The 20,737-nt window shown below is 47.7% G+C and overlaps 1 protein-coding gene across 1 annotated transcript in view; it reads right to left on the bottom strand.

Annotated features, from left to right (window-relative positions):
• The window catches only part of LOC122391107 (chondroitin sulfate proteoglycan 4-like), a 35,473-nt gene extending 18,141 nt beyond the window's left edge, over positions 1–17,332 (bottom strand). The window contains exons 1-2 of the mRNA XM_043384771.1: positions 17,189–17,332; positions 4,746–4,909 (exon numbers count right to left, since the gene is read on the bottom strand). Coding sequence (XP_043240706.1) covers positions 4,746–4,909; positions 17,189–17,255 — 231 coding nt within the window. The 5' untranslated portion in view covers positions 17,256–17,332. The remainder of the gene's footprint in view (positions 1–4,745; positions 4,910–17,188) is intronic.
• Between the last annotated feature and the right edge of the window lie 3,405 nt (positions 17,333–20,737).

Below are 20,737 nucleotides of genomic sequence, written 5' to 3'. Positions count from 1 at the left end.
AAAGAGTGCGGGATGTCGAAGAGATCGCGCAGACAGATATGTGTGTGTAGGCAGTGCAGATACCTAACCCAAGCCAGGAATAGGTGACACGATAGGTACCGAGATGTGTGTTCCAGGCATGTACCATGTTCAAAAATGAATGCGCGTATTCTATAAACGAAACCAATTATAAACGAACCTTACTGAGCAGGTTTTTACTGTAACCACCCGATCGAGAAATGCCAGAAGTCGAAATCGAAAAAAACATGTGTAAAAGATGAATTTATTTACCTCATCACTGTTCCTTCAAATGTAATACGTGCTAATGAATAGGCGAGTTCTGAAAGCTTCCTTCACTGTGCACAACACTTACGAATGGAATTTATCTAAGGTCAAGGGTCAACGGGCAGCTCTGTTTTGCCGGGATCAACTTTTCCCGCAGGTGTAGTTAGCCACTTAGGAACTTAGTGTACGACAACTTGTCTAATTTGGCCTCATATTGGCTCTTGTTTCGAAACGCCTAAATTCTTGGATATCGACTTTTACCCCTTCTCTTCTGTCTTACAGCAGCTTTCATGTTCTTTTGACTTTTGAGGGTGCGGAGCCGGATCCGGAGCTGGAGCCGGAGCCGGAGCCGCCGGAGCCGTGAAACAATATAGCCCGGAGGCGAGTTACCTAAGTGTGGAACTACCCAGCGCCGAGCCGGCCGGATGACGTCACACCACGGCCAGTGCCGGCGCAGCGGCAGACTGGCCGAGATTGGCATGGTCTTAACTTGGCGAAGAGGCATCGAACGCCAAACTTCTGCTGCAGCTATAAATCACATTTCATGTGTTTCTTCCATGTGTATGAGCTGTTTGTCCTTCGAATACCCAATGTGTAAGTGAGCGTACCTGCATTTAGCAGTGTGTGCCATGCTATGTGGATTGAAAATTGGGGGCACATCCGACACACTGCGCAATGGATTCCGATATTGCTTGGCTGATTCTGGCTTTGTGTCTTCGCACGAACCATTGAAAGGGAGGACGTCATTTTTAAAGGTTGTCAGGTGCACTCAAACGTTTTAATAAGCAACTGCTGATTGAATTTCTGGCGAGGGGTGGTGGAACGTTCTGTTCACAAATGAGTATCTACCTACCTAGTGCCTACCTGCATTGGCTGGCAAATAACTTGGTCGCGGTCAATTAGGCATGATTCACGAAGTCCCTTATCTTTTATTAGACTTATTAAGCCCAATGTGCAACATTTGCGTCTTTTCGCGTTGCATCGGGTAGCAAATGAGAAAATCTGCCTCTTCTCCACAGCCCTCAATTCAAGAAACCGTCCTTTTCCTTATCACACCATTCCATAGCATAATTTTCAAACATGGGTATCCTCCCCACAAAAAAACTGAAACAGTTTCCTTCGGCTCCAATGCGCCGCTCGCCCAGGGAGACGGAAGTGTTATATTCTCGGCGGTCCAGTCTGCATTCTGCAGCACAATTAAACTTGGCGGACCCCCAGCGCACGACTGAACGATTCGTATTGTTGTGAGTGACTGTGACGACAGCAAATGAATTCACTGGTGGTTTCGGAATAATTAACAGGCGGCGCAGCCCAGTGCCTCTTACAATGAATTACAGTGGCGAATGCACTATTGCAGAGAAGAAATGGACTGAGCAGATGCCCAACCTCGCTGTATTATCAACTAAACATTAGATACGCTTTACATTTTAATCAGGCAATCATGGAAACAAACGACTTGCGAGTTGCGACCCTTCCGCCTTATTACATAACTCGGCAGAATGCCCCTGAGTCGGCTAAACTACACTGCATCTCTTCAAACCCTAAGTATTTTACAATTTACCACTCAGCTATGCAACAGGCTTATAATTCACTGCTAAAGTCTCAACTCCTTTTCCCCTATCATCTTTTTGGCACCGTCAATCGCCATCTGCGCTGCCCACTGTCCAGCAAATAATCCGGCCGTCTCCAGTCCTCTGGCAGGGGCTTCCAAACTCAAGCGAACTCGCCGAAGTTTCGCCATTCAATGCGCAGGATCTGTACAATTGAGTTTGAGAGCCTCTGGGTTGGCTCGGCGCGCCTGCGCTGCGCCGTTGGTCCGGCCAAGTACGCGAGTGACGTCATGCTATAAGCGTCATCCCCCGACCAAAGTCACCAATCAGAGCCCTAGAATCGACTTGTAGTTCCACACTTAGGTAACTCGCAGCCCGGAGCCGGAGCCGGAGCCGGAGCCGTCAAAAAAGGGGCGACTCCGGCTCCTGTTTTTTTTAAGAGGAAAAAATGATTGACCTAGTTCGGTATGACAATACAAGGCAGTGACAGTACATGTGGTATTCAAAATAGCCTTGTTATGAAAATGCAGAAGCAACGTGTACCAATCCCATCGTCTTTTTTGTTCCACCCGTATTTAATTACATAGGGGAGCCGGAGCCGGACCATGTTACTCGGAGCCGGAGCCGGAGCCGGAGCCGACGCCGCCATGACATTTCATCCGGAGCCGGAGCCGGAGCCGGAGCCGATTTTTTTTCTCCGGAGCCAGAACCGGAGCCGGAGCTGTCTGAAATTTCCACAGCTCTGCAACCCTGCTTTTGAGGTATTATTCTGGACAAAAAGTAGCATAACTCATGGTCAGCCTGGCGTGCGCTGATCAGATATTTACTGAGGTCACGCGAAAAATATATGAGACGGACAACAAAACTTTACTGTCGACAACGCAATATGGATGCAATTATTTCTGTATTGAACAGCGTGTAAATTTAATTCATTCAATCTTATTTAACAATGACAAGGATAATTAGAAATTATAAAAAAAAAATATTATAGTATTTTTATAACATCCTTCATGTATTCACCACGGTATGCTGTAAACACCGAAAAGCCCACACAGTGACACAGCAGAACTCATCGAAAATGCCCAACACGTGGGTATCACATGCTGCGATAACCCGCGCACCGACGGGGGTCTGCGCCAACTTAGAACCGACGGGGGGCGGATGACCGCCACCCCCCCCCCCTGAGATCTCGAGAACGAAGCAAGATAGCGACAAGCGGTAAACGGCATGGGATACGCACGGACAAGGTCTACAATTTTTACAGAGGTTATTTTCAGGTCAGGTCAAAGATGACGTCACAGGGGTCAAAAAGTCAAAATGGCGGCGCTGGATATGGAGAGTTTTTTCTCAAATAACTTTCAAAAAAGTCAAGATAGGAACAAACTAAGCGCATCATCGTGATCCTCTTGTCAATCCGCATCGAATGATATATATATATATTGACCTCGAAAGGTCAAGGTCAAAGGTTGACCTCAGGTCACGTGACCTCGAGGTCATCATGTATATCATTCGATGCGCCTTGACGAGCTGAACATAATGAGACCATCCGCGCGGCTGTATCTTGTTCCTGTACGGAGTTATGGGTAAAAAACCGCTGGTAACCTTTGATGACGTCACATGACATTACAGCTGCCCAACAGCAAAATAGACCTCAAGGTAGTGAAGTTTGATCGTATATGAAGTCATGTATGGTTTATGGGGCCATTCCGACCCGTTTTAGTGGTAAAAACAGGGAGTTGATTTTTCCCACATTGACTTATAATGGGGAGGTCGAGAAATTCACCTGACCTTAGGTCATCGATATTAAAATTCCGAAATAAACAAATTGTAGCTGCTGATGACCTTAAAACATCCTGTGACTTTCAAAGGCCTCCGACATCTACTGTAGCTCTGGCACGGTGACAAAGTTGCAAAAAAGTCACTTGAGGTTGGGTCATTCAAAGTAACCTGGTGACCTGACCTTAAAAGTTAGGAGGTTCAAACTTGCACACCATGTGTACAATTGACAAGAGAATAGTCGTACCAAATTTCGCGGCGCTACGCACCGCAATTTTCCCGCTATCTACGAAAAACCTCAGGGGGGGGGGCGGATATCCGCCCCCCGTCGGTGCGCGGGTTGGAAAGGATTTTAGAACGTCTCTATTACCCACTTCAGCACACGTCCTCAAACGAACACTGTTTGTTTGTGTGCGTGTTTTTGTCATAAATTCTATGGGTGTCATTCGATAGCCCTGGATGATATCGAGAGGCACCTGTGTACTCAGTGTAGTACGCGCGTCCACAATTCAGCAGAAACTAGAAAGTTAATTAGGTATCAAACGAACAGATTAATCAATACAAGGCCCTATAATAATAAGTACTGTGCCTTCGGCGTTGCAATGTGTTCTGCATCCTAATGATCAATTGGTTGTAAGCACATAACACAAAACAAAGACCTCACCAACTTGACTACCCATACAAGCTCCCCAACAAGTCGAAGGTGTAAAAACGGCGGAGAACCATCGCCACAAACGACCCTGAACGGCGGGACAGACGATGCAGCGGTGCCGGAGAAAGTGGCGTAGAAAAGGCAGCCGAGTGAAACGCTAAGCGACTCCGCTCTGTTGCTCGATGGCCCATTCGAGCGAGGCAGCGCTAAATGTGGCAACGAAAGACGACAGGCGATAATTTGGTGAAACAATGTAAAGAAAAAAGTGTCTGGTATCTTGCAGGTTGCTGCTCCAGAAGAAAAATAATAATAAATAAATCACGAATCGTACACGTCATGATATCGATAGAAAATGCAGGATTTTTATGTCTACCGAAGCTGATCTGCACAAAGATGTTAGCATGGTACATAACAATTATTAGCCACCACCGAAAGCCAAACATGGTGCACCTGGCGCCTCCGTGGCCCACATCTACAGCTCTGACCGTGCTGGGCGTGCTCACCTTGAGGCGCCCGCCTTCGAGCAGCATGAGGAGGTAGTCGGTCGGTCCGGCTGCCACCAGCAGCAGACAGTCGGTCTGGCCGGTCAGCAGCCGCAGCCGCACAGAGTTGGTCCGACCGGCGTCCTTCAGCGCCACACGCGCGTGACTGGCGCCGTAAAAGGACGCTGCAAAGTGACGGAATGTTAGACGGAGTCACTGGTGAATGGAGCACTGCTGACAGACATCATGTCATGTCAGAAGAGGACGGAGAAAGACGTTACAGCAAAAGGTTAGGTCAACAAGTCAGACAATGGCAGAGGTGGACGGGGTCGGAGAGGGCTGAAGTCAGGTCACAATCTAGCGGGGAAGCACAAATGATTGGATGATCTCAGTGACGACGTCAGTTGTCAGATAGAAATCGATAAGCGAATCTACATTCATAGCCAGCAGACTGGGATAATTAGTACTGAAATCAAATAGAATAATGTTCCACAGAAACAGAGGTTTATCGTACAGAAAGCTAAAAAGTGAGTAGGGTGTACAATTTAAATGTCCTATGATGTTATTTAAAATGTTATTTAGTCAAAGGAATATCAACTATGCTGCCCTAATTGAGGTGTTCGTTTGATCGATTTTCTTGTTTCTGGCCGTTGGATATTCAGCCGTAAGCGTTTCCAAGGATCCCTTTCGGGTGACTGAACGCTAGATTTCACCCTGGGTCGGCTTTCGCTAGCGTTGGAAATGGCCACCGACTACAATTCCGAACAAAAATAGGACCTAGATGGGTGATAGACGGGATGTAGATGAGAACAGACGGGCTCTGGGCGGCTAAAGGACGAACCATAGACGGAAGGAAGTAGGGAGGGAGCAGGATTTCACGGACATATATTACATGCATGTCGCACACAGATCACATATATGACGAAGGAGGTGACAGGCCATATGGGTGCAGAGCTAAGGCAGATGGGGAAGGGAAGGGGGCGGACAGCAGAAGGGGTAGGAGACCGTGTGGAAGGCGAGGGAGTCAAGACAAGGGAGACGTGAAGTGTCCGGTAAGACGGATGCGCCTTCTCTCTCGCTCGACAACAGCTGTCCTGCGGCCTGCGCCGGTGCTAAAGTTTGACCCCCCCCCCCCCTTCGCCGCCCGCTCGTGCTGAGTAGATGTTGAGGACAGACGGTCACCACTTGTGCTAGACGTAGGAAACGCCCTGAAGGTCAACGCGAGCAAAACGCAACTCATGATATTCGGCAGCCGTCAAAATCTAAAACACTTGCCCCCAGTCGTCGTATCGTTTCGTGACACGGAGCTGGAACCATGTGCGCAGGCAGGAAACCTCGGCGTGGTGTTTGACAGCTGTCTGACCTGGGAAGCCCATATATCTGAGCTCAGCCGGAGGTGTATGGGTCTGCTCATTGGCCTCTCCCATGTGCGGCACTGTCTTCCCGATGGGGTCATCAAAACCATTGTCACATCTCTAGTCATCTCCCGAGTAAATTACTGCCTCTCAGTTTACGGAAATGGTACAAAAAAGAACCTGAATCGACTCCAAAAGATCTTGAACTTCGCTACTCGAGTTATTTTTGGCCGTCGCAAATTCGACCACGTCACTGACCTGCGCGAGAAACTCAACTGGATGCCGCCCGAATTTATGTACAAACTTCAAACCATGGCCACTGCACGTAAGGCGATACACTACGGCGAACCGGTAGCACTTGCCTCTATGTTTGCCAAAAACCGGGACTCCTCAACCAGGAATAGAAATACACGTCAGGATAACCTTCTCCAGCTCCAGCGTCCCAGACTAGAAACCGGTAAGCGGCGTTTCAGTTACCGTGCCGCCGAGCTCCTAAACGACCTACCTCCCGACCTCTCACAGCTGCCACCCTCTAAATTCGCACGCGCTGTCAAGTCTCTGTGGAAAAACGATAGACCTTCGTGATGGCCTGAATTAGGCACTCGTCTTGTATATAAGTACACGGTATGTTAGAAATCGTAGCATATAGAGTCTTCCTGTGTGTGCGTGTATGTGTGTGTGTGTGTGTTGTTGTTCGACTGGTCTCTGTTCCTGCATGCTTATACCCGACTCAGACTCTGGGCAGTAATCGCCACGCCATGTGTGGATCGCCCATGATCGTAAATACAATACAATACTAGCTTCGGGATGACCATGAAGTGTCCTTGCAGCTACTGACATGGTGGGACATTGTGAGAGCGCTTCTCAACGTTCCAACTGTGCACCTGAGCTTTCGGTATCTGTAGATAAAGCTCTGGTGTAGGTAACCATATATGTGTAGTTTGTATAACAATAGCTAATCAAACTCAGGCAACGTATACACTATGCATGTGCGTGGGGATATTACTATCCACAGTTTCCCAGAAATGTGCGAAACATCGTACCAAAAACTTTTATTTTAAATCCTGAATTAGGTACTTACATTTAATGTGAAGCTACCAACAGGCAGCATATAAGCAAGCATATTAACAAGCACATTGGAAGAAGTCAAGAGATGTAATGCTACACTGGCAAATCAGACCATCTGTAGGCCACTTATCGGGGGCAGAGGCCAGCACAAGATTGGTATAAAACCAAGGCTTTGATGCTATTTTAATGTTTATCTTAACACGGGCATCAGCGGTGGCACTTTGATTATTTTGCTGGCCGACTGCAATATCTTTTTGTGCCGGTCTTAAGTCCTCATCTCCGTCTTGTCTTCGGCGGAACTAATGTATCTGTGTCGCGGCCAGACATCGCTCACGGGGAGATTTACCGCCAGCCGGTCTCCGGCGACTTTTTTGCTCCATTTGATGCGTGGCGTGATGCATGCGACGGAAATACGCCAAGTTTGTCGGCCAAAGAGAACTTTCTGCCGACGTATAGGTAAGTAATTCTCGAAGCTTGTTATTATTTCACAAATTGACTAATGGATAAACTTTCGACAGGATTCTTGCTTTAAAGTAATGTTCATAAAGTTACGTCTTTCGTCTTGCAAGTCTTTCGCTTTTCATACTGGTGATGGCAGGCGCAAGGGCTGCTTGACAAACGGGTCTCAAAGAAGGGCGCTGTGATGCATTTTCTACGCATTTTATTACGGTCCCTTTCAGATCCTATTTTTAGCGTGAACTACATATTTAACCCATTTCGGGCGGCTATGAGTGGCTCGTGATTTGCGCAATTGATTTTAAGTCGTAAGGCGTAACCACTGGAATCGTAACCACTTAAATCGTATGGCGCATAAGCCACTGGAAACGCCATTAAATAATCAGTTTGGCGTTCGTTTGCGGACTATCTTATATATCATTTTAAACCCTAATGACAGAATCTACAAAGCCTTACAATGGAAAATAGACAACGGTCGCTCAGCACGGAGAGCCGATTATGCTGCAGACACCCGGGCGGCCTTTGAGACGTCCAGTTCCGTTTGACTCGACCCGCACCTGTCTCGTCTCACAGCCTGGCGCCGCCCGCGGCCGGCCGCGGTCAAAGGTCACCCGTGTCGCTCCGGGGCGGAGCCGGCCGTTGTCCGGCCCGCTGCAGCAGCCTTGTTCCAAAGGGCCTCTCCAGCGGCTCCGGCGGAACTACCTTTTCGGCAGCGACTCCCCCGCGCGTCTGCGGGAGCCCCGGGGGCACGTCTCTGACTGAACCGACTGGCGTCGGACCGGGCCCAGCTCAGATTAGTCGGCTATTCCCGATTGGACAGTCGGCCCAGAAATGGGAGCCGACTCCCGCAATAAACGGGTGATAAAGGCAGATTAATATCCCGGCAGCCGCGAGCCTGGGCCTGGCACCGCTATCACGCCAAATGGCCGCCGGCTTTTACAGCAAATTCCTTCCCAGAAAAAGCGTGTCAGAACGTTTCTGACAAGTTGCTCAGTTTAGATAGCACATGTTCCGTGCCGCCGAAGCTGTTTGTCGAGGGGATTTTTCCGCCTCTCGGCAATCTGACCCGCAGCCGGGGTGGCGCGACGGCCGTTTGGTCTGGTCGACAAATTAGCTGTCACGGTCTGACGATCAGAGGGCTGCTCTGGCCGTGAGGTGGGATTACTGTTCGTTACTCGGTGACCTCGACAGGCGACCTCCTGAACCGAGCAGAGCCCAACTGCCACCTTTTTCTTCTCGGTCGACTGGCGAGCAATTTCGGCTTTGTATAGCGTTACGTGGTGATGGCAGATTGTCATTAATTATTTCGAACGCCGCTTGTCGCTTGTCGCCATACACGGCACAGCAAGGCCCTACATATATATCTACCGGCACAGGATTTAGGAATAGCCAAATGAGGAAGGGGTCTCAAAGCCTTCTACCCCCCACGCCCCCCCCCCCCAATCAATGTGCTACACTGCACTGTCACAGCGCAGACCAACTTTTATTCCATCCATTGTCATTAGTTTGTCCTTATTAGTCATGATCCAGCCCAACTTGAGCCGCCATCACTGATGTGCGCCATTATACCACTACGTCATTATTTACACCATGGCTGATTCTGAAGTAGTTAATACCTACCACAGGTAACACCTCGTACCGACTGCAAAGTCGATACGTCTTATGCTATTAGGACGATCTGTCGGCGCCCGATGTCCAAATTATCGGTCGCTGACTGCGGCAGTCGGCTGTCAGCGCGGCGGTGCCGAGGACCGGGCCTGGGCAGACGGAGAGGCGCCCCAACTCTCCGGGTGACGTCCCATTGCCGAGTAAGCAGCCACGCAAGCAGGCCGATAAAATTAGACCGCCCGCAAACGGTGCAGGCCCACTCCGATGACTATGGGGCGGCAAACGGCGCCCCGCGTCAGCAGCGTCGCTCTCCGATATGCTGGTGAGGTGGGGAAATAGCCGTGGGGGAGCTCTAACGGATGATGATGATGAGCAATTATCAGCTAAGGTAACTGCATATGTAGCAGGAGTATGACTGAATAGGTTTTGTTTAGTACATTCAGCCTACGAGTTTATTAAGTAGCTGCTGGCAAATATCCTCCAAGTCATTTTCGGCTAAACACCCAAGTTTACACCAAATATTGCTTTATGACCAAAGAGTACAAGTTAAAAAAAAAAAAAACATTTTTAAAGCTTACTGGTAGTTAACTCTTTATTGCCCTCCCCCCCCCCCCCCCCAGGTATGATAAGTCAAATGAGCAAAAGCAAATTTGTATAGGGACCCAGAAATGTACTTGCAAAATAGGAGCTTTGATTTGTAATGTATTTTAGCACTATTCTTAGATATATAGAAATAATCTTTTTAAACGTTTATTGATAATGAGAGCAGGGTTATAATTCTATCAGCTTTGATTTTCATCAGATTTTCTCACAATTTTCGTTAGTCGATAAGAACACACTACCATTGAACCCCCGCTCTGCTATTGTTTTCATTTATCGACAAATCTATAGATCCCCGCCACTCGTTTCCTAGCCAATAAATCAGCGTTAAACGTTAGATGGGACATAAACGTCTTGTCAACCCTAAATGCTGCAACGATTAAGCATAAATCACAGTCAAGCTCCTGATAAAATAAAGGCATTCTTCAATTTTCAGGAAAACAACTCGATGGCAAGAAGCACAAGTAATATCATATCGACTTTCATTTGTAACGTTTTTTTTTCTGCGGGGAGTGGCATCAATGAGCGCGTGGAGTTGTGGACTATAGAGCAATCTATATCAAACAAATTAAATACCAAAACCCATACTACAACATAAAACATGATAGGCAAGTGTCAAAGCTACAAATCACCTAACAAACAGCTTAAAAGTGTCCTAAATGTCTCATGTAAGACGAGACACACCGAGTTCCCTCCATGCCTTTTATCGCGTTGCAGTCAAGTCGGCTTTACCGGGTACTTTGGGTTCACTGAGTGTACAGCGCAGAGCAAAGAGCGGTGGGGAGTCGCGTCGGTGCGACCCGGCGCTCCTTGGTCAGTAACGTAAGCACGCGGGGGCCGGATGACACTTCCGCAGAGTCACCGCGAGCAAACAGCCATTTCTGGCGGGGGTCGGCACCGGAAGGCTCTGGAAATGGGTCACCCAGTGTATGAAGATGGACGAGCGACATGGCTCACCCGGCGTGCTGGACCGAGGGCGCTCTCAGCACCCCTTGGCGGACATCACAGCACTGAGAGCCGTCCACGCAGCGTGCATTTGTTATGCGGCCATTGACTGTGCCGGAATGACCACATCCGTTCCATGGCGTGTCCCCGCCGCAGCCGCAGATAAGTGCCGGCTCCAGGCGCGGAGTGGCGCAGCCTGGTGGCTGTGGTTCTGTGCACTTGGGGAGTATGAATGGTGCTGAACGATGTCCTTTACTCATGTTATAAGAGTGTACATTTGTACGTGCATAAGAGTGTATCTGTTAATTCTGTTTTGCAAACATTACCAAATGCGCTGTCCGTGACCACTTTTTACAGCCTTCATCACCGTTTTCAAGTTATTAAGCGCAGAAACAGCGCCTTTGATTTCAGCTATAAATAGAAGACATTAATCACCACAGATATGGGCACTTAAAGGGACCCTCCCACCTTCAAAAAAGTTTATGAATTGGCATGAAAGTGATGTCGCTCGGTTCAGAAAGAGCGAAAACGAATATCTACCAAATTTCACCGAAAAATATTCACCGGTTTTCAAGATATTAGACTTTTACTTTTGTTTACTTTTTTGGGATCTCCGCTGTTTCTAGCGACTTTATTTTAGAAGTGCGGCGTTTGCGGCAGATGTTGCGCGCAAATAGCATATACCACCGCGTGCTACAAAACGTTTTAGTCAAACATTTAAAAATCGTTAGATATTTGCGCTGACGTCACACATTCAGAGGGGTATTCTTAAGCATTAGCCCCTCTGAATCAAAATGCTGCAATTTTGAAATTCAATTTTTCCGATTTACGGCATTTCTCGACGTTGTGAGTGCCGAAACCGGTAATTGTGAGCCAGGGACCCCATTTTGGCTATCTCAACTCAAATCTAATGTTAAGGTGGGAGGGTCCCTTTAAAATGAGCGCTAAGAGGTAAATTAATGAAGTACACATATGTAGCTGCGTTTACAAAACACTGGTTGTTAGCTGGTAGTCCGTGAACATGCGAAGAGATTTAGGTGCCTTTCTAATGTTTAGGTCTTAAATAGTAGATTCCTCCAGAGGGAAAGAGACTGTAAGTCTAGGAGATAATAAATTATTCATTTTCTGCCTCAAATAATGCATGATCCTGGCCCGGGACAATAATGCACGCCTGGTTAGTCAATGTTTCATGTTGGCATGCTCAGTTTCTCAGCATAAAAGGCCCCGTCTACAGCCCAATATCATGATTAAATGGTGCGGAATGGAGAGATCTTGGCCAGACATTTATGTCACCACAGAAGAACAGGATATCACTTCTTATCTTGACAGCTGGATAATTGGGGGGCATGATTGTATTCGGTAACGCAGTAATAGTACGAATTATTGAATCCAGCCAGTCCAATAAATCAATGCAAATGTAACTATAGCGGCGACTAATGCGCCCTAATATGGAAGTCGTAGGTGCTATCGATGATATGCTGTGGATCATTCATTAAAGTGCAGTTTAGAATTCGTCAGTATTTTATCAAACAGTTCACTCGTGAAATGGAAGCGACATGTGTCGGTTGATGATGCAGTTATGGGAGATCGATTAACGTTCACAGCTCACCACTGGTCTCTCTCTCTCTCTCTCTCTCTCTCTCTCTCTCTCTCTCTCTCTCTCTCTCTCTCTCTCTCTCTCTCGCTCTCGCTCTCTCTCTCTCTCTCTCTCTCTCTCTCTCTCTCTCTCTCTCTCTCTCTCTCTCTCTCTCTCTCTCTCTCTCTCTCTCTCTCTCTCTCTCTCTCTCTCTCTCTCTCTCTCTCTCTCTCTCTCTCTCTCTCTCTCTCTCTCTCTCTCTCTCTCTTATATCATTTGATTCAACGTTTTCATCAAACATTAAACACAAAATACTTACTAATACTAGAGCGCAAAGAGTAGCTTCGGCACGATAATGTACTTCTTCGTATAAATAAATATCATATGACAATCCAGTTGCAACGGCCGAAACAAGTACTCTTATACCTATTGCTGATGTGATAGCAGTGCACCTCTTTATTCAGTAAGCGGGGAGTTAAAACAGGTAATGCTTAAATGCATAGTTGATGCGTTGTATGTCTCGTATGGACCAAACAAGCTGGGAAGGAGTTTTACGCTAGCAGGGTCATCGGCAGATTGGCTTTGCCTGTCAGCCGTTATCCGCTGTTGCGACTCATATCTGCTTCCAATAGCTCCTCGAAATGGTCGCCGTCGCCGAGCCGGGTCATAAAGCGGCTGATGTCTGTGGCGTTTAGTTTCGGCCGGACCGGAGCGCGGGACGTGACCCCGTGTGACAGAGTGACCCGGCCGGGGCCCGAGCTGCACAGACGCAGCGCTCTGGCCATGACAGCGACTGCATAAAATACATCTGTCGCGGGCACTGCTTTATGATGATGAATGCCAGAGATTATACCTTCTATTCGCTACTGTTACAAAGGAACACTCAGCTCTGATTCTCTCAAAAGATAAGTCATTCTTGGCTTCCACGACGTGGAAAAAGGAGTTATTATAGTCACCGTGGAGTTATTTTTGTAGATTTGAAATATGATAAAGCTGGCGTAGGTAACGTTATAATAGAAACACATCTATACCTCACCGCTCATCACGGTGCCCAGTGGCTCACATGACAAACATAGCGTCCGTTTCAAGACAGTTCCAGGTGATTCTGTGTGGACCACAGATATCGCGTTGCGTCAGACGTCGTACCGCGAACGGGAGCAAACAGTTCCCGTGGACGGAGTATGTGTGGCCGGTAAGCGGAGAGCCCGGTGCCATTACCTCCGACCTCCCACATCGAGAGTGCGGCAGCCCAGAACCGTGGCACACAGATCGGTTTCTGAGCGGTCCCCAGCAGGACAACTGCTGTCCCATGCTGTTCACTGTTCGCCGTGGTTAGAGCATTCCATGGATATCGAGCGACTGCCAGCGCCTTTCGTTCATCCACTTTTCAGCCATTTCTGACAGCCCCAAATTCGGGCTTGAATCGTGCCACCCCAATCCTGCAATATGGCACTTCAGCTGGGTGCAAATATCAAATAATGCTTCTGTGTATTCTTAGGGTGTGAAAATGGTACTGGCAAATCGATTGCATTACAATTAGCGTCTTGCTTTATAAATTATTGTTTAAAATACTCAACTAAAACTATCTATTCTGAGAAAAGGAAAAAATATTAAATGCCTACAATTTTCTGAACATCATATAAATACAATTGGGAGGGGGGAATGTTAAAAACAGGTTGCCGTGTCACGTCTTCCCTGACTTGCATGTGCATGTTAATGACCTAAGTTTTCCCTACGTGACCTGCATTCACATATCCAGAGTCATTTGACGCCAAGAGGCGCGATGTATGTTTGTCTTAAGTCTTCACTACCATCACGAGAAAAGTTGAACATTTCATAGCACACCTCTATTGAAAACAATACAGGGAAGAGGCGCTCGAAGCATTTAGCAGCGAAACGTCTTAGTTTGGATCGAAACATTTCCGAAATCTTTCCTACAACTGTAATTTATCAACAGCAATCAAAGCCCATACGTGACTGAAATTTTTAAAGTCATAGGAGTTCGTCGCATAACAGGTCACTATAAAATGTAATTATTACCACAATAGCTTCATTTCAGCACAGTATCGGAGGCGGCAACTAATCAGCTACTATATAGTAACGAGCATCATTCAGTGAGCTCCATGAAATGTTTCTTTATGGCTAGTTTCTTTGTAGCAAACAGTTTAATCCACGATAAATCACATAACCTTCCATAGTTAACAGCCCCAAGCAATACAATCAGCTTAGACAGCAGATTTTCAGACACAACGACGTTACACAAGTTATCTTTAGTGATGTTGTATGTTTGGCGCAATAAAGAAATAGCAAATTAACATGATACGCAGCGCATAGGTGGCTGTCATTAATGGCGGTTAAACCATTTTTCAGCTAATACTTTGCATTGAGTGAGAAAAGTTGAAAGACAGACTATTGTCAGCACTTTTTCAAAATCAAGAGAGAAAAAGAGAGAAAGAGAGAGAGAGAGAGAGAGAGAGAGAGAGAGAGAGAGAGAGAGAGAGAGAGAGAGAGAGAGAGAGAGAGAGAGAGAGACCCGCCGCGGCCGGTCGACCGGCCCTCGTCTACTGCCGACTCTGCACGGTCTAGACCGGCGCGCTCAGCACTAGTGAGAGGAGTTGAGCAACAGCCAAGGATGAAACTTCGTATCGCCGGTGACGTACTACGCGTCATAATCAGGGCAGCCATCAAACGCCATTCTCTGTCCAGAGCTGAACCATCCATCGCATTTATGACTCAGTAGCCACCTTCGCAATTAAGGGGGGGGGGGGGCACTGCCGACTTTTGGTCCCATTCTTTCCATGCAACGCCCATCGGGCTAATGCCAAAATCAAGGGAGGCACGGTGTCCCGGTGCCCCCCCCCCCCCCGTTCCGCCGCCTTTGTTATAACTAAATGCCACAACTGAAGGAAATCATCTGAGGAAATCATCTGCGTTGCTTTTTATTTTGCTCGAAGGTTACTGACACTTATAAGATGTCAGTCCTATAGCGTAAGTGCCAGTTAAGGATCTGAGTGTCAATGCTTAGAATCAGCCACGGCACCATTTAAATGCAAGTTAAGTTAACCAGTAGTCTGAGCTGTAAATGAGCTAACGTCAGCGAACGTGAAGTAGTTTACACTTTACGTGGTAATGAAAAATTGAAACATGAACCACGTGCGGGACGTGCTGCAAGTTGCGGCCGCCTGAGACAAACCAGGCGGACAGCTGCCGCTGGTTCCACCCGACAGCCGTGAGCCGAGAACCCCCTCCCCCGTGATGGTATCAGCAGAAGAGCTGGCTAGCGGAATAATACCGCGGACTGCGGAGTATCCGGCTAGCGCGGCGACGACTCGAGCGGCCGCCGGACCTGGAGGGTAGACTGACCCGCAACGCTTCTCAGCACTGCGGCACAGCATACCCATTCCTAGCATCTGACAAACGTGTGTCGTCTTTGAGACGCCGAAAATCCCAACAACATTTGATGATAAATGGCTAACCGCCAAAATCTCAATGCATTGACGACACCTATAAATCGTCGAATAGTACAGTTTTTTTTCCTGAACACATCTAAACGATGCGTCGTAAGTGTTGTAGGGAACATTACAGTCATCATACTATGCTATAGTCCTTATCGATAAACAGCTTTGCATTGGACTCACCTTGCATTGGGCCCAATCTCACCAAGTGCGGTAAACTCAATTTGGGGTAAAATACCAAACTACCCCACTCCGTAACTACAAAAATACTACCCCGAAATTAGTTAACCCTAGAACGCCTAGGGGGGGGGGGGGTTGTATCAACCCCCCCCCTGAGGTTTTTTCGAAGTGCACGCTAAACGGCTTGTCGTAGCGGGCTGAAATTTTCAATACCCTCTGAGGCAACCTTTGCGCATCTTTTGCCGAAAAAAATTGATCGGGTCATGTCAGGTCACGGAGTTATGACGTCATAAGAGGTACAGCCTCCGGCCGACAGTTACCAAACGTGTGCGCCGAATCCCTAGGTTTTCTGCCGGTGATACCCACATTGTTTGATGGATCATGATGAAACTTCCCATGCATGTTGGGGCAAGCATTGGCTATCGTGTGGTGCAAGAAAATTGACCAGGTCAGGTCAGGTCACGGAGCTATGACGTCACAAGAGGAACAGCGTCCGGTACTATTTTTGAAAAGCGCCCGAACCACTATTTTGCTAATTCTTGTCACCTCAATGGGAATATGCAGCAATATTAGCTTCTATAGGGAGCAAATGGACCTCCCAAATCCAAAAATACAATCATATTTCAAAAATTTAAATTTTGATTTTTCGAATTTCTGCCGCCGACTGTGACCTTGCCGACTTCCGGCGCTCCCAACGCGCCATTTTTAGAGCTAGGGAAACGAAATACATACCAAACGATAGAGAATTGATCAAGGAATACGATAGTGAAGGTTTCAAGTCGATATCTCCCACCGTTTTGCCGCAATCGCCGCGGAAAGTTGAAAAAGTTTGATTTTTTCGGAAAATTTGACCTTTGACCGGTCATAAGTAGGTCAAATGTTGACCTAGGACCAAAAGATATACCACCAATCGCGAGATCTCGTTGAGAGCAACCCGTTGGTTTTTTTTCCGCTAAGCTCTACGACCTTCCGTTTCAAAACGCCAGGGGGGGGGGTCGTAACAACCCCCCCCCCCCTGATCGTTCGTGTTATGAGAAATGGCCTGGTCGTGCGAGGGTTAAACTACCTTGGTGAGGTTGGGCACTTGGCCCAATCTCACCAAGTTATGCGAACTTAATTTTGGGACAACCTGGGCCCAATCTCACCAAGTGCGGTTGGTGAGATTGCTGATGGCCAGCTGATGACCTCAGTCCGGCCTCAATATCTGCGCTGGATTCTCACCTGTATCCAGAGCGAGGACCAAGCCCACAAGAAGCAGGGTCGCCAGAGCCCCCACTCCCTGCCTCATGGTGGCCGGCGGCGCCGCAGTCACATGGTCTCGGCACCGGCGGCCGACGGGAGGTGACCTCTCTGACCGCCGCGCGGGTCCGGTCCGGCCCCGGTCCGACCCATCACTGCGCCGAGGGGAGGAGCGGCCGCGGCGACACCGACACCGGCACGGACGGGCGGCAACTGACGGCGGTCGGCGGCCGCCCGCAGCCACAGCCCCCGGCGGTCCGCGGCAACACCGGCGAGCCAGAGAGCAACGGCAGGGTGCAGTCCACACCGGGCAGGGGGATTGGTCATTGGTCATGGTCATTGGTCAGGATGTGCACTCTGCACGTGCAGAGAATGGTGTATTTTGGGATTAGTGCCTTACCAAAATGTAAAAATTACTTATTTACAGGATTATGTAAATAATGAATAAGGAGCGCCATGCACGAAATAATGTATCCAACATATCAACATAACAATTTTGAGATACCTCAACCTGACAACGTGTAACGACCTAACCGGCAATCGCATCTGCTCTATTCCTATGGATTAAATGTGCAATGAGAGCGTACCTGAAGTGAAACCTATCGACAGAGAATAAAAGAAATGCCGTTGCCCTAGACGGAAAAGGTTTCGAAGGACTATGTATTGTTTAATTTCTTCCGAAGTAGCCTGTGAAGTCGGAAAGATCAAAGTCTCTAAGCGCAATCAAAGCCATCGACCATCCAAAGGCTTTGGGCGCTTTGTAATTGGTGCTAACGGCAGCTCGGTCACAGTGGGGACCTGCGTTGAAATAGCTCAAAAGCCACATTTCAGCAAAATTAAATGTCCACAAAACGTCTCTCCTATTTGTTGAAGCATAGGCCACTATATATCTATGTATATAGTGGTACGGTTGAAGGATAACCAATATAAGGTATTAAGCGTTTTAAGTTTAAAGAATCACCACTGAGCATGCAAACATAATTACCTACTACGTGGACAATCGCTCCTCAAAATATTAGGACGAGTCATTTGATTATAAAAAAGATAACACAGCCTCATATTTGAATCGAGTTCAGGGTATGAAACTTTTCTTTCGCATTAGCATAACCCGTCTCCAGTACTAGCCACCTACAAAATAGATCCACATCAGTGAGCAGCCGCCCACGTGTGACCCGCGCCGAGGATGCGCCGGTGATTTTCAGCTCTCAGCTGAGTTTTGGCGACCCGGTGACCCGACCTCTTCAGCCCTGAGTGGTCATCGACTGCAGACGGCACAGCTGAACGCTCGCAATGCATACATGAATACCGTCTCAGCGTGCTGGGAAGACGCTTCCTTTCCTGACGGTTTAGCGCAGCGCGTGGGCGACCCACCCCTGGACGGTGGAGGTCGGCGGGCCTCCCCGATGCCCTCTGGGAGCCAGTTAGGAGGGCGGGCCTCATGAGACGTCAACGGACATACGTGTTCGGGAGTACCCACCGGATTGGAGCTTAAAAGGGTCTTAGCGGCGGGCAGGTGAACGTTTCTCACCGATACTGTGAAATTACTCAAATGTCATGATTCGAAGCGCTGCACTTAGGACCGGATGCTGCAGGATTGCTGAACCGAACCGTTTAATCCTGAGCTATTGGATAATAAAATTTATCAGATTCAGGTCGTAACGTTTATAATGTTAGAGACAAAATGGATAAAGCACATTTCAAGGTAGGTATGCGCTATTTTGTGATTTTACGTATATGCATTTGATTGTTTTCATGCATTGATGTGTAGGTCCGTCTCGTTGGTTCAGATCATTTTAGAGCCATAGCATTTGAGGATTAGGGGGAATTAGCAGGTTTTGGCCACAGACTGCTTCACAGACTACCGGACCAGTCGTAACCTGACCTATGACCTCACCAAGGAATTACCACGTTTTATGCTTTGCTATGAAGAACTTTGCTGCAGGTAGTGCTTGCAACTTAACCCTTGCCGGGCCAGGGGGTTGATGCAAGCCCCTCCTAAGTTTTTTTTTTATTAAAATAACGTAAAAACGGCGGCGCGTAGCGCCGCCAAATCTGGCATAGGTACGCTCTGGAGCAGCGCTTTAGCGCCTTCCCTGAAAATTTCGGTCTCAGTCATTTCAGGTCAGGTCACCAGGTCACGGAAACCAGTAAAAGGCCAGGCTCAACAATCGGACAAGACAAGTTAAGCGGCAACGGAATCACAGTGTTATTTCGTTAATAATCTAAGAACCGTGGCACGTAGCGCCACCAAATTTCATACACAAATTGCGACAATACAGGGTGGGCAAAAATCGCGTCATTTTTCAGCAGTGATTTCCCGAAAGTGGTAAAAGGTACGAAGAAGAAACTTTCACAGCTTAAAGAAAATTGCTTGATAAATTATATGATACCCATTAGGTGGACAAATTTTCAGTCGAACTGATGTTGCCATCATCATTTCAAAAATGGGATCTGTTTGTCTTTTTTTGCGTATGTGCTAGAAGTGGGCAAATCTACGCTCAAGGCACATCTAAACGCGCTCCAGGAAGCTGGCGCCCTCCCTCTCCGCGGTGTCTGCTGGCACTTCACGCGCGTATACTGCTCGACGCTGAGACGCAGCTCCTCCAGGCTACTGGGCTTGTTGCTAGACGCTGTCCTCGCAGGCTTCCAAAAACCAGTAGTCCAGCGGGTTGAGTTCAGGACTGTGATGTGCACACTGCTTTCCGCTTCTCTTGGAGATCACTTGGTGGCCGAATAGCTCTTGGAGCAGGTGTAATTTGACACGTGTTTTGGGTGTTTCGAGTTGCAGTGATATCAGGCCGTCACAAGGTTACAAAAACCGGTACATGGTCAAAATGACACTAAAAATACACTATTTTTTCATGAAATCTAGAGTTGTTTATCGAGTTGATTCAAACTGGCAGGATATGCTAAACTCACCGAGTGGGCGGACGCCTTCCTAAACACTTTCAAACACCGAATCAAAAGTAAACATGACACAATGAACCAAAAAATGGCACCCGTGCGTGACTCCTCATCATGTCCCCGAGGTCATCTTAGGTCACGAATAATATCTAACAGTTTTTCGCTAATAACTTTTGATAGCGGCACGCTAGAGCAACGAAAACGCCTTAGATATATATTCAGCTCGACGATACGGATCGACTGATATGCAATAGCTGTTTTCACGACGGCCATCTGGTACACATTTGGTGCACATCTGGTACATATTAGGTCCAGATTTGGTCAAATTAGGTGCATTCCCCGGATAGCTCGTCGTGAAAACGGCTAATATGGCCTTTTCCGGCCAGGTCATGACCTTGACCTTAGGTCAACTATTCAAGTTGACCTTTCGAGGTTAACTTACAGTTCATTCGATGCGTCTTGATGAGATAACCACGATGCTGCTAAAAGTAAGCACATGCAAGTTTTAAATCAAACGGTATTGCAGAAAAATTGTTCCCGCAAAAAACGTCTGTTTTGGCAGTTCTGCCCCCTGGCCCTGCAGACTAAAGCGTTGACCTTATGTTAAAGCTGAGAGAATTACGCCGA

This window comes from Amphibalanus amphitrite, unplaced genomic scaffold (assembly GCF_019059575.1).
Source record: "Amphibalanus amphitrite isolate SeventyFive unplaced genomic scaffold, NRLGWU_Aamphi_draft 000421F_arrow, whole genome shotgun sequence".
Classification (NCBI taxonomy): domain Eukaryota; kingdom Metazoa; phylum Arthropoda; class Thecostraca; order Balanomorpha; family Balanidae; genus Amphibalanus; species Amphibalanus amphitrite.
The sequence above is the reverse complement of the archived record's forward strand: the minus strand, read 5'-3'. Positions and strand labels throughout refer to the sequence as shown.